Source organism: Brassica oleracea, chromosome C4 (genome assembly GCF_000695525.1).
Source record: "Brassica oleracea var. oleracea cultivar TO1000 chromosome C4, BOL, whole genome shotgun sequence".
Lineage (NCBI taxonomy): Eukaryota > Viridiplantae > Streptophyta > Magnoliopsida > Brassicales > Brassicaceae > Brassica > Brassica oleracea.
Window position 1 is genome coordinate 48,699,352 of NC_027751.1, and position 19,645 is coordinate 48,718,996.

General features: G+C 37.8%; 3 protein-coding genes and 1 long non-coding RNA gene across 4 annotated transcripts in view; 2 read left to right on the plus strand and 2 right to left on the minus strand.

Moving 5' to 3' along the window:
* Positions 1 to 2,057: 2,057 nt before the first annotated feature.
* LOC106343041 lies at positions 2,058 to 5,815 on the minus strand. The gene is made up of 11 exons (XM_013782155.1): positions 5,367 to 5,815; positions 4,611 to 4,916; positions 4,321 to 4,526; positions 4,146 to 4,251; positions 3,617 to 3,873; positions 3,294 to 3,524; positions 3,157 to 3,210; positions 2,971 to 3,084; positions 2,688 to 2,894; positions 2,518 to 2,604; positions 2,058 to 2,421 (listed from the first exon to the last, which is right to left on the minus strand). Exons 1-11 carry the CDS (start codon positions 5,539 to 5,541, stop codon positions 2,254 to 2,256), a joined length of 1,911 nt encoding a protein of 636 aa, XP_013637609.1. The 5' UTR covers positions 5,542 to 5,815; the 3' UTR covers positions 2,058 to 2,253.
* An 8,235-nt stretch (positions 5,816 to 14,050) lies between these two features.
* LOC106341592 (probable aspartic protease At2g35615) lies at positions 14,051 to 15,427 on the plus strand. The gene has a single exon (XM_013780320.1). The coding sequence runs from the start codon at positions 14,093 to 14,095 to the stop codon at positions 15,425 to 15,427; it is 1,335 nt and encodes a 444-aa protein (XP_013635774.1). The 5' UTR covers positions 14,051 to 14,092.
* Positions 15,428 to 15,544: 117 nt separating this feature from the next.
* LOC106342085 (LRR receptor-like serine/threonine-protein kinase FEI 2) lies at positions 15,545 to 19,478 on the minus strand. Its single transcript, XM_013780907.1, has 14 exons — positions 19,348 to 19,478; positions 18,700 to 18,917; positions 18,472 to 18,607; positions 18,312 to 18,383; positions 18,157 to 18,228; positions 17,876 to 17,947; positions 17,672 to 17,743; positions 17,509 to 17,580; positions 17,283 to 17,371; positions 17,010 to 17,162; positions 16,588 to 16,920; positions 16,271 to 16,516; positions 16,062 to 16,195; positions 15,545 to 15,977 (listed from the first exon to the last, which is right to left on the minus strand). Exons 2-14 carry the CDS (start codon positions 18,794 to 18,796, stop codon positions 15,759 to 15,761), a joined length of 1,767 nt encoding a protein of 588 aa, XP_013636361.1. The 5' UTR covers positions 18,797 to 18,917; positions 19,348 to 19,478; the 3' UTR covers positions 15,545 to 15,758.
* The window catches only part of LOC106342087, an 8,983-nt gene continuing 5,978 nt past the window's right edge, over positions 16,641 to 19,645 (plus strand). Inside the window, exon 1 of the long non-coding RNA XR_001269796.1 lies at positions 16,641 to 16,681. This is a non-coding gene — a long non-coding RNA (uncharacterized LOC106342087). The remainder of the gene's footprint in view (positions 16,682 to 19,645) is intronic.

The window sequence follows — 19,645 nt, forward strand, 5'->3', positions numbered from 1 at the left end:
CCGGAGATGACGCAGGCGACCCATATGAAGTTCCCCGCCTAGTCTTCGACGCCTTCGACACCTCTGTAGATGCCAACATCGATATCCCTTCAACGCTTTTACGAATCCTCGATCTCTCCAGCGATGGCAAACTCACAGAAGCATCGCGTTCTCCACCCTTCTTCGACTCTTGAACCGCTTCGTCACTCCCGTAATCGAAATTCCTCATCGCTCCGAAAATCATTACCTCCTTTCCATTCCTTGTGAACTTCGTCTTTACCATCTCTACAAGAGAAATCCCCAAATCGATTTGAGAAATTAGGGTTACGTTCAAACACGGGTTTCATTTTGTTTGATTGCAATCAAACACATCTTTTGATCAATAAAAATAAACATGTGTGATAACCTTCCGAAAAGTCCACTAGCTCAGTGGCAATACCCCCTTACGACCACGAGTGCACGGGTTCGAGTCCAGGCAGCAACAACAATTTTAATTAAGCAAAACGACGTCGTCTTGAGATTTTGTGTTTAACAAAACAACTGAATGAAACGACGTAGTTTCACTAAACGGCAATAATTAACGGTGAGTTAACACTGTCTTAACTGTCGGTTAACGGTGTGTTAATTTGGTTAGTCAACCGTAAGTTTGTGAATTAACTAAAAACGTCAACAAAAAATCGGGGTTTTATTGGTCAGGTTCGAGTACAGGTTTCTTTTGGCAATTCCCGCAAAGTTCAGTGTTTTTTTGGCCGATTTCTCCTTTTTTAATACGAGAACAACCCAAAATATTCAAAACTGGTACGAAGCTCCTGGTTATGTTTGGAAGAGACAGAGGACAAGACACATGGAGGACCGTAGGTTATTTATAAGTGGAAGCATAATATAGAATATGACGGCGTTTAGAACGTTATGACTCCGTGAGTTGACGGAGCACATTTTGAGCGACGATGAGATTTGGTCAGCGAGGGCCCAAGGTGTTTGCCGATGACGGAGAATGAGAGAGGATCACACGTCTTACGTGTGCATGAAGTAGTTTACGTGGCCTTCTCTAATCGCCTGATGTTCGCTCAACCGGGCTGGGTTACCGGTCAGGAATCCCAATGTATTTGACAGGCCCATGTAACGGTCGCATCACATCGGAGGCCCGTGAATAATTAAGGCTTCTGAAGTTTTTTTTCGTGTCAACAATAACTAATCTAAGTTTATGGTAGACAGATGTCAAAAAAATAGTTTATGGTAGGCACCAATATTCAGAATACCAAATCAATATTTTTTTCTCGATAAACCCTATCGATTGATCCGGTCCTGGAGGAACGTACTTAGTGATACCGAATAGACTAGCTACCACACTGTTTGATCCGAGTTTGGAATACGTTCCGACCAATGCCAATACCCGATCATCTGTTACGATCCACCGTGTAAACCACTTGGGCCGAAGCCCAAGTCCAGATTGACCGAATGATGATAATTTATTTCCCAGTGAAAATCAACTAGTACTGATGTGGTACATACCAAACTCCAAAAGGCAAATCAATATTGCATATATAAACATATAACCTAGCAAAAGAAGACTTTGAAAGTACAATCCTATTCGTCATTAATTTTTTTGTGCCTTTGTTATATGTTAGATTGTAAAACTAGGAAATTTTTTTACTTTGTCTAAATTCCTCTAGTATTTAACATTTACACCATTTTTACTAATTGAAAATAGTGAATTGCAAACACCATTTCTAAAATTTATAAAGTCTTCATGCATTTTATGGACCACATTAAAGCTTCACATACTGCATGTAAGGCTGAAAACTTCGTCTGATTTTCATAACTCCCTTCATCTGATTATCTGAGCCACCACTGTTATAGAACCACCCTTAACCTAAATAAATATCATTTTCTTTCCGCACTCAATCAATGTAGCTAGCATCTTCTTATATCTCTGAATTGAGAATGTGGACATAGCTTTCTCCGTAAGCTTTGAATCTTTAATTTGAGCTTCTGGCTATACCGCTCTTATAGAACCACCCTTAACCTAAATAAATAAACCGCCACGAAATAAACCGTTTATTGGAATAAAACAGATAAACTATATGAGAAAATGATTTTCTGTGTCCAAACCTATTGTTAAAACATGATTATACATTTGAGTTTCAGTTTTACAGTAGTAAAAGTCGTGAGAAAAGAAGTGAATAAACAAAACTATGTCTCCTTATTGTGACCGAAGAAACCGAGAATAGCTTCTGCTTCTTAAAGTTTCTCTTGCGAGTGGTCATAGTATCATCAAAGAGGAGGATGATCCTCTTCTGGTGTCTGTGGAGGAACCGGTTTCCAACCAGGTTTCTCGTCCCAATACATGTCGTAATAAATATGTCCTGGAGTCTTGTTCTCCTCACAACACCATATCCCCACATATCTCATTACTCGTCTTCTGAATCTCTCTTCTCTCCCCTGAACGCAGAACCATATATATATATATATAAAAGATCAAAACGTTCTATCAACATGTCCGAATGTTTCACGGTTCAACGATCTATACTCACTCACCTTGTCGGAGAACCCAGTGAAAGCATCTTCAACTGAAGAGAACTTGATCACTTTAACATCGTTGAAGGTAGAGAAAATCGCCTTGAACTGAAGTGTAGCCCCAAAAACAAAGCAATGAGGCTAAGGTAGTCATGTTTTTTTTTTTTTTAAAACAAAGAGATCTTAGTTACCGTATCTTCATTGCTCCGCTTTGGGAACTTAAGAGCCCCAGAGGAGCTTGTGATATTCGATGCCTCGCATCCTTGACAAAGCTGAACATCAAGCCATGACTCTTTAACTTGTTTTGGTAATGATGGATTATCTAGGAAAGAATATTCTCTGATACCAATCCCAGGACCAAACTCTTCCTCAGGCATCTCCTTTAGCATGATATTAACCTGTAATTAAGATTCTTCAGGGTGTTATGAGGCACTTGCAGAGAAGGAACAAGAAAGTATATATTGACATCATTACCTCAAATACATGATCAAGAGGGCAGATGAAAGGTTGCCGTGTCATAGATCCCTCAAGAGTACCAGGATGTCCAAACCAAAGCCTATCTAACCTGCACCATATTGGTGGCATCACCTGGTAATACCATAGGTAAGAATCAATTGATATCACCAGGAAACACGCATATAAGCTGTGGACAAGACTCACCAGTGTACGGTTTAGTAGAGACGCAATAGCTAATGCTGATCTGATCTGTTTCATCTGCCAAAAGTGGACAAAAGGTATAATTAGAAAGTGTCCAAGTTAGCATATAGCTTCCCCAGGGACAATTAGTAGATGCCTACTTGGTGGTTGGCGAGTGTAAAATGTGACTCAATGGTATGATTCCCGTCTAGTAACATGCTCTTTGGAATAGACGGTTTGAACGAAATGAACCCTCCTGGTGCATCGTAATACTCTGGTGGGTCAAAGAAAACCATCCCCTCACGAAGCCTATGGCGTTTTCCTTCAGTACCTGCGTATTGAAACGTTGTATGCAACGCATATGGTTCTAGCCTGAGCTGTTGATACATAGCCTACATTAAAACAGAAGTTAACTATTGAGAGTGATAGCCACAAAGGAAGAAGATAAGATAGAAACCAAACGCAAGAACAGAGAGGTTGTTACCTGAACAAAGTAAGTGTGACCACTGCAGAAGATGCTAGCAGGCAAGATCCCAACCTTGAGATTACCATCATAAGCGTAGAAGAGTCCACTGTCACCGTCCACTGATGGACCTAGCTGTCTCCTAACGATCTCATTGAACCCGTTTTGATCCCAAACCTTGTCGTCAGCTATGAGAATGTCTTTCCATTCCTTAGCCAGCTTTTTGGCAGACTCTGTTGGACGCCAATGGAAGATTCCTATGTTGTATGCCCCGCTAACTTTCAAAGTCCAAGAAAAAGAAGAATGAACAGTTACTAACTAGAAAAGAGAGCAATGCATGTCTCTATCTAGGACTCCCTCCGTTTCAAATTAGTCGCTTAATTTTTCGTTTATGATTTCAATGCATTTTTTTCTATTAATTTATCTCTTTGCTTAATTAAACGAAGATAAATAATAAATGTATAATTTTAATGGTCAAACAAGGACAAATTTGAACATTTAACTAGTTTCTTAACAACGACAACTAATTTGAAACGGAGGGAGTATTTACCTTGTTGCCATATATCCAAGCTGTCGTCTACCACCGTAGGCACAACTTGATCGCTTGATGTCAGAACATCAGCATCAGGGTACCGAGCCAAGTAAGGCAGAGGGTTCTGTCAACATAAGTAATCATCAGGATCAATGAAAGATAACAGGAGACACATAAGAGTATTAGTTAGTACCTTAAGCCAGACCACGTCAGTGTCACACATTAGAAGCTCGTAACCAAAAGGCAAGACAGAATCAATGAGAATCACTTTCTCTCTTCCCATTTTGTGAAACGTTGGGGAGCCCCAACCTACATCAACTGTGCTCATATGGCTCCCCATGTCGAAAACCGGAACTCCTTTCCAGTACAAAGCCTCTAGTAACTTTGTATCCATCGCACCTATGAATCCCCCACATAACCATAAAGTTAGTAACTTGACAATAATAAAAACACATAGATAGATATTAGTAAGTGTAAGCTCACCAACTAGAATGTTGGAGAGATCTAAATCAGTCAAGTGTTTAACCCAAGTCAAGATGAAATCCATGAAAGCATAGTTCCCAAAGGTGACTATTATCACATTGTCCTTCACTCTTTCCCCAAACAGCTCTTTAGTTAGTTTAAAGGCTTCAAGCGGAGGCATCTTCTTGTCTTTAGGAGGAGACACCCAGATTTTACCCAATGATGATTTGCCTTGAGCTTCTTCCTCCGGAGGTGGCGGTGGCAGTGCAACTGGTAGTGACTGAGACGTTGCATTCTCTTGCGAAAGTTTATGAATACGGCCTGCAGCTACAAATACATGGCATAATAAAAAAGAACTAAACTTTTAATCTCTACTGCTTAGTGAGATTGATGTATACTCAAAGCAAGATCATTTAGTCTGATACCATGAACCCTTGATTGAACTAAGACATAGCGTCGGAAAAATAAAAAAAAAAGACAAAAACTTTGCAGACATACTAAATGCAGATCCAAGTATATTGGTTTTAATCACTTGGCCGGACACAAAAGCTGTGATGTGAATCAACTAAAGTGATCGATTAAGGTCAACGGTGAGCTGGAACTAGAGTTTCGAACCTAAGCTTCAGATAATCCCACCTAAAGTTCAGACATCAACTCGATTAGGGAATCAACACAGTAATCAAACTCATAACAACAAAAAAAAAGATCCAAACTTTGAAGCGGAGTAACCATTTGCCACCACAGTAAAATGCATAGAGGGGAGAGAGAGTGTGTTACTGGAGAGAGGAGGAGAAGAGAGCCAGGAGGTGGAGCCATTGGTGGGAGAGTAAACAGCGGAGAAGACATAGAAGGAGGAGACGAGAACGCCGATGATCACCGTAGCGTAGATCGTCACGAACAGAGGCTTCGAATTCGTCGCCTCTCGAAACCCATTTCGCCAACCCTCCACCATTTTTCAAATCTCTTCTTCTTATTATTCCTCAAATCTCCATTATTACAGAAAAGCTTTGTTCTTGTCGGAATTTCTTTTGTGGGGTTTTGTCTTCTTCTTCGATCGATGTGATCGTTAGGTAGTCTGGTCAACTTCTTTGAAATTTATTTGTTTATTATAAACTTTGAACATTGATTCCATTCCAGATACACAGTGGAGACGACGTGTATCAATTCAAAACAGCATCTTTTTATAGTTTGAAAAAAGATGGATCGGTGGTCTTGAATCGAAAGCTGAACCAATCTTTCGATCTTGAGGAAAATGCGTATATATTTACCAAATATAATTGAAAGCGTAAATAGGCGGTTTACCAACTCCAAAATGGATAATTATAAAGAAAATAGGGGTGATGAATACCAAAAAATGGGGTTTGTTATGTTTACTTTTATTTTTTTGGCAACATATTTATATGTTTACTATTTTGTATGATTTAGGGAAAAGAAAAATGAAATACGCTAAAAAAAACAAATATCTTAATGCAATGTCCGAGCTCGTTAACTCTTTTTTTTTTTTTATATAATCCGAAAAAGTAGATAGCTGTCATATTTAAACTATTTTAATAAACTTCAAAATTTTCTAGTGATTTTTGTAACCGGTCAAGTGATACACTGTTCACGTGTTCGACTCTCCTTAGGTGGAACAATCTGTTAATGTCAAACAGAATTTGGTTAAACAAAAAAAAATCTTTAAAAAAAATGATCTTACTTGTAAGGAAATTGTCCCAACCTTACTTGAGATTATATAATTGCTCTACTTTGACGACAAATACAGTAACTAAAATATCGTCCATACAAGAAGAAGCGAGCAATATGGCTTCAGAGTTGAGAGGATGGTCTGGCCGATGTGCTAGCATCTATTGCAGCTGACTTGCGGCCCATTTGCGTTATATTAGATTATTCATTATAGCACAAGTCCAACAATCTCTAATCCTGTTTATAACTTCCCTATAACTGTGATTATGTATCAGGATCATGGCCATCCAACAAAGATTATCTTAAGGAATATAATTTACAATTTTGAGACAAATCTCATGATTATCGTAGAATTTTGTCAGAGAGAGAGAGTCATCCCCCAAACAAAGCATTGATGGAATAGTGCATGTCAATATGAATAGCCTTGTATGTAATACCAAAGAGATTAGTTACTAGGAAAGGGTTATCTGTAGATTATAAAAAGGCTTCTAGAAGTTAGTTTGTTAAACTAGTTTTGATACACATGCAAGATGCGATGGTGGAATGCATTGTTGAAATAGAAAGATCTGGTAGGATCAAACACCTCCAGAATCAAAGCTCCCAAATGGAGAGACATAAAGCTCCAAACAAGCAGAAACTTTTTTTTTTTTTTTAACAAGCAGAAACTTAAAAACACAAGCTGGAACTTCACAAATAAAACTGATAACACAGAACTAAATCCAGGAAATATAATAGAAACGGAACTAGAGAATAAGCTTGAGAAAATTACAATCCTCGCCCAAATTTACTAACGAATATAAAATTGATAAATCGTTTAAATCCATCTTCATTTCGCGGTCAATATTTCTTTATTTATATATATCCTCTTCCACTGAAAAGCCGAAAACGCAGACCCCCACATGTCTTGCATATAATAAAGAACCAACGCACAAGTCCAAAAGCCTCAACTATCTTTTTACATATTACAAACAGCTCGAATATCAAAAGTAAAAAGTTTGTCATAATCTTATAAATTTTGATGAACTTTTAAATTGAAATATTATATATAATCTCAGTGTTAGTTAAACTATTATATAGTTCTCACCAACTTGTTAATAACCTAGTACAAGTTCCATTTATGTATCACATCATTACTAACCTTTTGCTAAATCCAACTTAAAGAAAAAAGGTTACATACTTGCATCCATCGACCACCTCGATCCACGATAAGTTAATCTAAAATATCTTCTTCTTTTTTCCAACCATTATTATTTTTCAGTTCCATGCATTGAACAGAAGGTACCAGCCTTACCAGGTCCAACTAGTATACTAACAAGTTGATATTTTAGTTCATTTATGTTTGATCCACTGGTGCTCTTTTTCGTTTTAGTATATATTGATGGTTCATTCGCATTTCTGTATCATTTAAATATCTTGTATGTGCTTGTATTGTATAACAGTAATATTAATGTTTATACGAGTAGCTACCAAACATATACACAAGAACTATATGTATACAGCTCAATTTTGTCGAGAATATTACCCTTTCTACTAAAACATGTTCTTAGCACTTTTTAAGAAAACTTATGTTAAACCTAAAATTCGACGAATAACACTAATAATTCCCACTGAATTTAAATAGAGAAACTAACTAGGCTATGCTGATATAAAACTACGATTAACCTAGTTCAAGTGTTATCAAATATGAGAATATTTTTTACTCAAACGGAACCGTTGTATGTTGCAAGTTTCTAATAATCTAAAGATAATCTGATGGATTTCTTCGTGAAGCATATTTGAAGGTAACATCAATAACTTGGGACAAATACAAATAAGTAGTTTTTTTTTTGTAAAAACAAATACAAATAAGTAGTTGAAAATTAAACGAATATCATAAGGATGCGTATATCCAGCCAGCAAACCTTATATTACTACACACACACACACATATATATATATGTTATAATGAAAAATTCATATTTTCATAACCATATTTTGTAGCTATCAGATTAAAATTCTTATAAAATAGAGAAAAAAATATTTAGCTGCTTGATAGCTAAAAATGCCATCAATTATTAATTTCATTTTAAACGAGGAAAACTACATATCTTCTAAAAAGAATTTACATCTCAAGTCTCAACGTAGAACAACAACACCAAAATAATAAATACTATAAGCAATGGATGGCTTCATAGACTTATCTAAAGGATGAAGTATATATCAATTTTGACAAAGAAATTCTGAAATCATTTTCTTGTTTGATTCCCGTTCATGTCCTCTTCACAAGAAACTGGTATGCAACTTCTTCTCTTCTTCTTCTATTCTTTTACGTAACAAAAGCACACAAAATATTAAAAACAAACGCGAACTCTGAGCGACAAAGTGGTAAGTTTCTCCAAAACCAAATGGGTATTTTAAGAAGCACCAGGAGGGCTCTTATGTCCGATACCTTGGCTAGGCCCTTGGTGAGTTGGTCTGAACGCATCTTGTTCTATGTTCTTGAAGCGGTTGATCTTGTGGTACCAGACAAAATCATCTTTAGGCGGCTCAGGTGGTGACCAGGAAACAACAGGGGCATGTCGAGCTGCCGTTGTGGTCTCAAAGTGTAGTTGTACGACCAGAAGAATTATAAGAGAACCAGACAAAATCGTGGTTGAACAGCCACGATTCACCATCACTGAGAACTTTGGGTTTTGGTTATAAGATCTTAGAACCGTTTAGAGCGTATGCTTAAGTGGTTGCTTTCTTCTCACAAAAACAAGAGAGAAGTGTGCAATTTAAGAAGGATCCAAAGGGTGGAGGACCCCACAAAACCGTATGACTCGGCTCAAGACTAATGTTAAGAACATGTTATACTTTGCATGTTTTAGTTTTTGGCTTGAAATATAAAAGAGTATTCGCCCTCGAATATTTCCAAAAATGGAAAGTTCTATGCTCCATGATAGCATCTTTTCTTAGCCATTCATCAACAGAAACGTAGTCATTGTTCTTTTTTTTTTTTTTCCTTTTTCTCTTTTGGTTTTAGCAGCAATGTTCTTGATTAGACTGTATAGATTTAATATTAATCAGGTTCATGCGGTATGCATATGTGTTTAATCATGTAAATTTTTTATTACTCGATCCGTTAAACCTACTCTGATTAAAGTGTTTTTGGTATAGCATTTGCCTTCTGTCTATATATTAAACTATTTGCTAAGTAAAGCAACCTGGAACTTTTAACTCTACCGGTAAAGCCTTATGTCTTACACATGTGGAAGTGCTAGGTTCAAATAAAAACATCAGTTTAGAGTGTTCTACGTACCTAGGTATTCAATGATGGTGACATTTCTTTTTTGCTGTATGTAAGGAATTTTTAAAATTTAATATATAACACAGTACGTTTAAGCAAATTCATTAATGTTATTCCATATTGATTTTAAATTAAATACATACATGCATGTAAAATAGCTTTGAAATCATTGATCCAATCATTATCAAGGAGAACTTTTAGTTATGCTGAGTCTGAATAAACTTCTCAGACATGAAAAAAACAATTTAAGGCTTAGCATGAATAGATTTGTTGGACATGCATGGTTGTTTGCATGATGTCTGAAGTTCCACTCCTATTCATTTTTCATTATATTGCCACAACAAATAAACACGTATGCATGCAGATATTTGTGTATTCACTGTAGAAACTTATGAAATTAATGCATGGTATAAAAGTATTATTTTTACCATAATTATTTTAACAGGTAGTTTCTAATTAGAAAGAAAACACCCGAGATTATGCAGAAGCTAGATCGTTGATGTCTTCGAGTTCATCTTAGTTTATTTCGGCTTTTTAAAACTTTCGGAATATTTTTTTTCTATTTCGGTTTGTATGAATTTTAAACTTTCTGAATGTTAATTTTTTTTCCTATTTCGGTTTGTATGAATTTAAATTATATAATATTATTAGTTTTAAATTTCTGATTTTTTTAATTTATTAATATCAAAAAAATATATAAAAATGCAAAATCAATTCGTTTTTAAAATTGGTATATACCGACGGACAGGGTCGTCGGAATATACCGACGGATATATATCCGTCAGAATTTACCGACGAACCACATTTCGTCGGAATATACCGAGGAACACCCTACGTCGGAATTGTCCGAGGAACGTTGTCCGTCGGTACGTAGTTTTTCCGATGAACTCTGGTCTCGTGTGTCCGCATCGTAATATCGTCGGAAGTTCGTCAGAATGACGTTTCTCGGTATTCGTCAGAAAGTCGTCGGAAGTACTGACGAAATTCCGACGAATTTTTTTTTTCCGACGAAACGATACCGACGGATAGGTTCGTCGGAAATTCGTCGGAATCGGGCTATTCCGACGAATTTCTGACGATTTCGGCCATTAGAATCCCCCTGTTTTCTTGTAGTGTAAGAATCAGATGGTTTTGTCAAAGATGCGTAGAGTTCTACATACGCTAGAGTTCACTTCGAGCTTTGAAAATAATTAGTTTTTATAGTATAAAATGAAAAATGCTAAAAGAGAAAAAATAAAGGCAGATTCATTATATATAATACTTAAATTAAATAAAAACATCATGCGAACTTTGAATTCCAGCCAGTCAGAATAAAAAGGAACTGGAAGCTGTCACCATCACAAGATTAATTCTTTTTCGGTTAAGGAAACCCTTACCTCAAATGGTCTACTCAGAGGAACCCTCACATCAAAGCTAATAACTAAGTCGCAATATATATCGATCATATATATTCGATTTCGCGTACGTTTTATATTCACGAAAAACTACTTTTCTTAAAGCCAGTGCTCTTAAGTTTAAAATTTTAGCTTAACATAAGATACGGTCTCTTAACGTAATATAAGATATCTGCTCTCTTAGAGATATAAGAGATATATATTACGTTAAGAACCCCAACCTAAGAGACCTGTAATAAACATGTTCTTATGCGCTTTATCAGAAAAAAGAAAAGACTACTCTTCTGTATTTCGAACTCTTATAAAATCAGAGTAATTATTATTTTTCCTTTTGTACACAAACCATAACTTCATTTCAAACAAGTTAAAAATTCATGTTTGTACCATTTGTTTCTCGAAATCTAGGGTTGAATCTGTTCAAAGATTATATCTGCCCAATTGCCCCTTGATACTTTAGCATAAGTACTCATAGTCACATGTTTCAGTACTAATTTAGTTTTACCATATTCTATATGTTGCAGGGAATCAAGTTCCATGGGTCCCGTTCATTAGATAAATTTATCTTGCAGATTAAAGGAAAAGATGGTGTATCTTTGGAAATTAGAACATCAGTATGACATTTTCCAAAAACTTTCCAACGTTTACATCAGCGTTTTCGATCGTGAAATTTGGTTATTTTTTCAAATAGTAATAGAAGAAAAAATAGGATGAATCTACGACTGGTTTGAAGAGAAAAGATTCACGGCGTGCCCAACTATTTTTTTTATTTATGAGCTGTTCTTTGGTAAAAGTGAGAGATCCAAAGATGTTTCCATAAAATGACAAGATAAAAGCGTTTGTCGTATATAAAGCGAGAGAGTTCTGCTCTTTTAGGAGTACCCAAGAACTCATAAAGTCAATAAGAAAGACTATGTTACTTAGCATGAATCCTGACCAGGGATCGGACAGCTAACAAGATAAAACATCATGTTCTCGAATTTTTAACCACTATTGATGCTTGAACCAATTAGCGTGACTATACTACATAGTGTCAAGGGTGCAAATGGAAGATGGGTAAACCCATCATGACATCCTTTGTAGGAACATGCCAAACCTCTCTAAAATTGGCCAATGAACCCTAGAATTAAGGTAAATTTGACACTATAAAACTAGACTATACAAAGACGTGGCGATATTTTTTTTTGTAACACAAACTTTCATTCATTCATAAACTTAAGCTCCATTGTCCAAAGAAGCTATTACATAAGATTCATTCAACAAGGCTTGTTTAGCAAGGGCATCTGCCTCCTTGTTGTTGCCACGTTGAATCCAAGTGAAAGAGATACAATCAAAAGCAAGAGATAGACTGATAATATCAGATACCACACCATAAATTTCGGGGCTTGGGGAGCCTGAGTTTATAGCTTTGATGAGTTGTAGGGAGTCAGATTTACAATGCACTCGACGGAAACCCTTATCGATACATGTTGAGAGTCCTTCCCTTACTGCCAATGCCTCTGCTACCAGTGCTGAGTTGACATAATGACAATGAGCCATATATGTACCGTTGGAGCTTCCCGTGTCGGTGATCCATCCAAGACCTGCAAGCCTACGTCCTGAGTGAGACGTGGCGATATTTATTTAAATATAAATACACATGATACTATAAGTAATTCTCCTAAATTTTAAAAGATGATTTTTGTTAGATTAAACGCTATATTTCGTTACCAAAATTTACTATTAGAGGTCTATTATATTTTACATTTAATTTGATTTACTAAAGTATTTTACTATGTTACTTTAAGAAAAGGCTAAAACGGTATTATTTTCAGTTTTAACAACAAAATATCCCCTGGTCATGCAACCTGCTATTCTGACGTCGAAGCCATAAAGGAGAAGTTTTCAAAGCTATATAACTCGGTGAAGATGTGACGGGAGAATGCAAGGGTGTGCAAACCGCTTTGGCTATATCAAACGCTATAACACATCTTGCCAGTATGTTAAAATATTTCTGTAAAAAAGTGGATGGTATATGATGAAATATGGTATCACTACTTCTTTGTTAACTACTGAATTACTTGGATTTGCAGCCTCAGTATTGGGCGTGCTCTAGAAGCTGGAACCTTTGTCTGAAGACAACAAGCAGAGATGGAGAAGAGAAATGGATTGGTTACTTTCTATAACTAATCGCATGATTGAGCTAGTCCCATCAAGCTAGATGGAAAAAATGGGAGATCACTTGAGGTACATAAGCTAAGTTGTTTTGAAAAACATATACACTCCACATTTCAATAAAAGAACCTGAACTGGATTTCTTTTATATGAATCTGCCCCGCTCTCAGGAAACTGGACTCCATGATTATTGAATGTTCTCCCTTCTCTTTGATCAAGTGTTCAACTTCTTTGTTCTTTCTCCTAATCTGATGAATGCACATGAAACACTGGACTCTGTGGTAAATACAGAGTTTTGGTACTCAGAAGTAGGTCGTAAGGCAAAGGGAAAGAACAAGATTGCAAGGGAGAGCAAAAGATGATATATGACTTCCATCTCCTAAAGTTTTCGATCCTTCTAACACCATTTTGGAATCATGTATAATTTTGAAGCATGCAATATTGTTCAACGTGTAATCATCCAATTCATAGTTTAATCTTGTCCTCATGATTACATAATATATATGAGATTCTGCATTAACAGTATTTCCTTTGTGTTACATGTCTACAACACCAAATGATTAACCTATAAATAAAGTGTACGGGAAAAAAATATTAAACTAAAAATCTTTAAACTGTGAGCAAGTCATTGACCCCAAAACTATATTAGTCTTTAAGTAAATAACTAAATGATTATAGCTTGTGCTATAAGGTAATACATAACATATAATCACACAAACATACTCAAAGATGATAAATATCTAAATCTCCCAAGTCCCAGTTTAAAGACGTTTTCATAAAATCAAGATAGTAATTCCCTTACACCCCCCACTAATCTCAACTTAAATGATCAGCCATAATGAAAAAAATTAAAAGCTAATCACATCGCCTTTCAGACTTTCACCTCCAGCTCACATAGCTATGAACTCCTTAGACCGTTTCCATCTCTTCGCTTTCTCAATCTCTTTGTATATAAATACTCCTCCTCCACCACACTCTATCCATCACAATCTCTCCAAACTCAAGAAATGACAACCCTAACTCTCCTCTTCACTTCCTTCTTCTTCTTGATGACTCTCTCTTCATCAACCAACCCAAGAAACTTCACCGTCGAGCTGATTCACCGTGACTCTCCCCATTCCCCAGTCTACAACCCACAAACCACCCCCACCGACCGCCTCAACGCAGCTTTCCTCCGCTCCATCTCTCGTTCCCGCCGCTTCAGCCACCACTCCCAAACCGATCTCCAGTCCGGTCTAATAGGAGCAGGAGGCGAGTTCTTCATGAGTATCACCCTCGGTACTCCACCAATGAACGTCCTCGCGATAGCCGACACAGGAAGCGACTTAACTTGGGTCCAATGCAAACCGTGTCAACAGTGTTACAAAGAGAACGGTCCACTCTTCGACAAAACTCAATCCTCTACTTACAAGAGCGTTCCTTGCGAGTCACGTAACTGTAACGCTTTATCTACCAACGAACGTGGATGCGACGAAGCTAAGAACGTATGTAAGTACCGTTACTCTTACGGAGACCAATCGTTCACTAAAGGAGACGTTGCGACAGAAACTATATCTATTAACTCTGCTTCAGGCTCTCCTGTCTCTTTCCCCGGAACTGTGTTCGGTTGCGGCTACGACAACGGCGGTACCTTCGACGAGACTGGTTCTGGTATCATCGGTCTCGGTGGCGGTCAGTTATCACTAATCTCCCAGCTCGGTTCGTCGATTTCTAATAAATTCTCTTATTGCTTGTCGCACAAGTCAGCTACCGTAAACGGCACAAGCGTCATAAACCTAGGAACCAACTCGATACCTTCCGGTCTTAACGAGGCTTCCCACGTGATATCAACTCCTTTGGTCGAAAAAGAGCCGAAGACTTACTATTACTTGACGCTGGAAGCTATCTCCGTCGGCAAAACCAAGATTCCCTACACCGGGACCTCGTATTACCCTAACAACGACGACGTTTCGATGAAGGGAAACATCATAATAGACTCTGGAACGACGCTGACGCTACTCGAGTCAGGTTTTTACGACGGGTTTGGCGCGGCGGTGGAAGGGGCCGTGACTGGAGCTAAGCGTGTGAGTGATCCCCAGGGGCTTTTGTCGCATTGTTTCAAGTCGGGGAGTGCAGAGATCGGTTTGCCGGAGATAACCATGCATTTCACCGGAGCTGACGTGAAGCTGAGTCCTCTCAACGCGTTTGTGAAAGTGAGTGAAGACATGGTCTGCATGAGTATGATTCCGACCACCGAAGTTGCTATCTACGGGAACTTTGCTCAGATGGATTTTCTAGTTGGCTATGACTTGGAGACCAGAACGGTCTCGTTTCAACGCATGGATTGTACAAATACCATATGAGACCAATGTTATAGAGATTATAAAATCATAATCAAAGTTTAAATAAATGTCACACTATTTTCTATACTCTCTCTTTGATATTGGGACTTGAAATAGCTAAAAACTACAAACATGGAGAATATAATTGAAATTATTATTCAGATTCTTCTTAAGAAAACATAACAGTGTTTCTACAATGGACATATACATTTTAGTTTCATATTCAGATCAAATGAAAGAGTTTAACCAATTCCAGAAAACGTACCAAAAAATACAAAAAGATGAATTGCCCGAACCTTTTGATGTGAAACAGGAAATCGAATTGAGAAGAAGAAGAGACTTATGAATGTTATCAATCGGAGCTGGAATCGTAGAACTCACTAGGGCAAGGAGTCATAACTTCGGACTCAAGTAACTGGACGACTCTATGCATTGTGGGACGCTCGTCTGGACTTGAAGAGACACACTTTGTTGCTATGGATAGAAGAGCATCAAGAGACTCTGTCTCTACTCCTTGACAGCTTCTATCAACGATCTCCCGTGCACGGTTCTCGCTGATTAAGAAGTTTAGCTGCAAGATTTTATGAAAACAAATTAAATCTTTCACTTAGTCAAAATATTGTTTAGTACCAAAGCTGGACCTCGTTATGCTTACCCAACCAACAACGTTATAGCCTTTCTCGATGAAGGAGGTATCCGTGGGGAGTTTACCGCTCAAGACTTCCAGAACCAAAACTCCGAAACTGTATACATCTGTTTTCTCTGTAGCTCTACCACTTTGCATATACTCTGCAACCACCACTCATGGTTAGGTCATATGACAGAGTAGAAATCATTACTGTTATTACTAGTGCAATTAAGTACCTGGAGCCAAGTAACCGAATGTGCCTGCAACAATGGTTGTAATATGAGATTCTTCGTCTTCTAACAGCTTGGCAAGTCCAAAGTCTGATACTCGAGCCTCAAGATTTCCATCGAGTAAAATGTTGCTTGACTTTATGTCACGGTGTATAATCCTAGGAGAACAATCATGATGCAAGTATGCTAACCCTTTCGCTGCTCCTATTATTATATTTACTCGTGAATCCCAATCCAGCTGCTCGCCTCTCTCTGCACATTTAAAAGATTTTCACTCAATAGAATCATACTTCTTGGGTGAAGATGAAGGCTGAGGATTTTACCATGAAGAGCTTCATCAAGGCTACCACCAGGAAGGTAATCATAGAGGAGAAGTTTTGATGTGGGTGAATTGCAGTATCCACGTAGATTCACGAGGTAACGGTGTTTGATGCTTCCAAGAATCTCAAGCTCCCTTTCGAAAAACCTATCAAACCCTTCGTTTAACTTTACTATTTTCTTCAGCGCAAAAACATTGCCATCCTCCATGTCGAGTTTGTAAACTGTTCCAAAACCTCCACACCCTATTATATGCTCTTCGTTAAGAGCTTCCAGTTTCTTGATTATGTCTTTAGAAGCATATGGCAGATCTCCATGGAACATCACGATAGACGCACCTGTATAAACAAAACCGTCTCTCATGGTGTCAAGTTTGAGAGTAATATATATAACCGAGTTCCAAATTTTTTGAGGCTGCATGGCTCACCTCCACTGACATCTATGGCAAGGCTTTTACTCTCAACTCTTCCAAGCTTTTTATAAAGAAAGCATCCCCAGAAACCCATGAGCGCCACTAGGAGCAACCCACCCACAGTAGCTGATGCACTTATAAGCAGCTTAACGGTTTTACCTCCTTGGCCTATATATGGGAGACCAAAAAGCGAATTCATGTCACAAAAATTTCTACAGAATAGTAAAATCTAAGCTATAATTCATATACCCTGACAAGCAAATTGATGAAAACACAGCTAATTTTTACCTGCCGTAGACCCAGTAGAAGAGTTTCCCCTGTCATCTAGGCACACCACATCAATTTGTTTTCCACACAAGTTAAGATTTCCAATGAAGCTGCAGAGAGTAATGCATTCAATTCAAGGTTCCGTTATTTTCAAAGCTAGCAACATGGTGCTGTTGTGCAGTCACGAAAATATAACTGTTTTGCCAGATCAACAGAAGAGAAAGAGGTAAAGATGAAGTATACTTACGAGTCCTTTGAAAATCGGGCGAGTAAGCTATCAGAAGGTATTTTTCCCTCCAGAAAATTGTTTGAGACATTGCTTCAAAAGAAGAATCAACTAGTTAACAACAATGACACTAGAAAGATATACACATGGCTGCAAATACGCAAGTTAAGTCTAGCTCACTCACAAAGTAGTCAGCTTCTCCAACTGCCCAAATGAAACAGGGATAGCTCCATTGAGATTGTTGTTTGAGATGTCCCTTTATAAAAAGAGAAAAAATCAGTTTAGTAGTTCAGAAAAATTCAAATCATATGCCCATTTGATCTGAGTGAAGCCCTAGCATAAACACTCATCATTATATTCTAGAAGGAGAGGGAGAAAGACTGCGTACAGATCTTTAAGCGCAGACAAGTTTCCCATTTCGCTTGGGATTGTCCCAGTCAAGTAATTGTTCTGCAAGTATCTGCATGCAAACAATTTCAAACAGGTTTCTGTAAGCCAGCTAAGCTTTTAACTGAAAAATAAATAGGTTCATCACCACTCACAAGACAACAATCTTATACACACAATAAAGTCAGTTGTCACGAAAATTCTATTAATTTAAGAAAACAAAAAAAAAATCTCAGAAATGAAGTGTAACTAGCATAAATATTGTTATGGGAAAGCACTTACATTCCCTCCAATGCTGTGCAATTTCCCAATGCTGCAGGTATTGAGCCATATAAAGCGTTGTTATGAAGCATTCTGCGATACCAAGGGAATACAGAAACGTTATGCATGGGGGATACTCTAATCAGAAATAAAATTTAAATAAGGTTGGCACATACAAAAGCCTCAACTGATCCAGCTGTCCAAGCTCAGGAGGTAAAGGTCCCCTTAACGTCTGATGATCAAGATTCCTGCGCACAAGAAACATTAGGGATGAGCAAAAGATGCAGCATATACTAACGAAAAAGTAGTTAAAACCAAACAAGTTTCAAAACTTACAAGGCTACAACTCTTTTTGTTTTAGAATCACAAGTCACTCCCTTCCAGTTACACGGATCAGGATCCTCTGGTCTCCACTGACTGATGCCACCATCAGATTTAGAAACTCCACTTCTAAAACTCACAAGCGCCTCACCTAGTAAAAGAAAGGAACACAAAAGATTTATTATAAATTATTGTCAAAACACAAACTACGGAAGAGATTTGAAGGAAACAAATCGGATGTACCATCAGGACTAAGCGCGTCATTAACAATCGTCAGTGCACAAAGAAAAGTGATGAAAAGAAGCCTTGAGCAGCAGTGGTTCCTCACACAGATGCCCATGGCAGCGTTCAAGCATAGTGATTGCCAATCATCTGAAAGAACAACCTTCAGAATCCTCCCCTCGTATCATATACTCAGTGATGCTCTTTCTTTCTTGAAGAAACACAAAGAGACTCGACTCCTGAGGATAAAAGTATCATTAGATTGTATAACAACAATAACAAGCAGAGCCCACCCCTTTCAGTAACAAGACTCAATCAAAACAAGATTCCAGATTCTTCTTCTATTGACCTCAATTACGCATCAAGCTTCCCACAACATCAATTCAAAGATCATTGCATGGCTCTCTCTCATCTACATCTACAGCACTCAGAGGCTGCAACAGTGAGGTAGTCCCAAATCGGATCAAATCCATCTCCCAATTTTCCAGAATTAGAAATCGAAATTGCAATTCTAATCAAATGAACCTAATAAACTCCCTCCCTCTCTAACGAGAAGCTAAAATCTGACTATCATCGCAGTCACAGCACAAGTAGAACTCTAGCCGTAGAAACAATCTTAAAACGAAATCGAGATCGATTCACACACTCTTTTGGGAGATCAACACGAACCTGAGAATGGATCCGCGAGGAGGAAGGAGGAGGAAGACGACGAAGTTGAGCTGTAAAGCAAACACTTTACGACTTCACAAAAAATAATCTGACTTTTTTTTTTTTAATTTAATTTTAATGAGAGAGAGTGAAGAGAGAGAGTGAAGAGAAGGAATCGGCTGGTTACGTACGACCCAATGAGAGAGGCGAAGTGGAGTTCACACGTGCTGAGCCGTGACTTCCCGCACGTGTCGACCGACGCTTTCTATGGAAAACCCAATAATGTTATTCTTCACGGGGCTAGAGCTTGTTGGGTTTT

Excerpts from the sequence above, each read along its gene's own strand:
- LOC106342085 (XM_013780907.1), bottom strand. The coding sequence starts at position 18,796 with ATGGGCATCTGTGTGAGGAACCACTGCTGCTCAAGGCTTCTTTTCATC. Across the intron at positions 18,384-18,471 it reads ACAAAAAGAGTTGTAGCCTT|GAATCTTGATCATCAGACGT; the intron begins GTAAGTTTTGAA and ends TCTTGTGCGCAG. Across the intron at positions 17,948-18,156 it reads TGCACAGCATTGGAGGGAAT|ATACTTGCAGAACAATTACT; the intron begins GTAAGTGCTTTC and ends GTTTGCATGCAG.
- LOC106341592 (XM_013780320.1), top strand. The coding sequence starts at position 14,093 with ATGACAACCCTAACTCTCCTCTTCACTTCCTTCTTCTTCTTGATGACT.
- LOC106343041 (XM_013782155.1), bottom strand. The coding sequence starts at position 5,541 with ATGGTGGAGGGTTGGCGAAATGGGTTTCGAGAGGCGACGAATTCGAAG. Across the intron at positions 4,917-5,366 it reads CTCTTCTCCTCCTCTCTCCA|CTGCAGGCCGTATTCATAAA; the intron begins GTAACACACTCT and ends ATGTATTTGTAG. Across the intron at positions 4,527-4,610 it reads TCTCTCCAACATTCTAGTTG|GTGCGATGGATACAAAGTTA; the intron begins GTGAGCTTACAC and ends GGGGATTCATAG.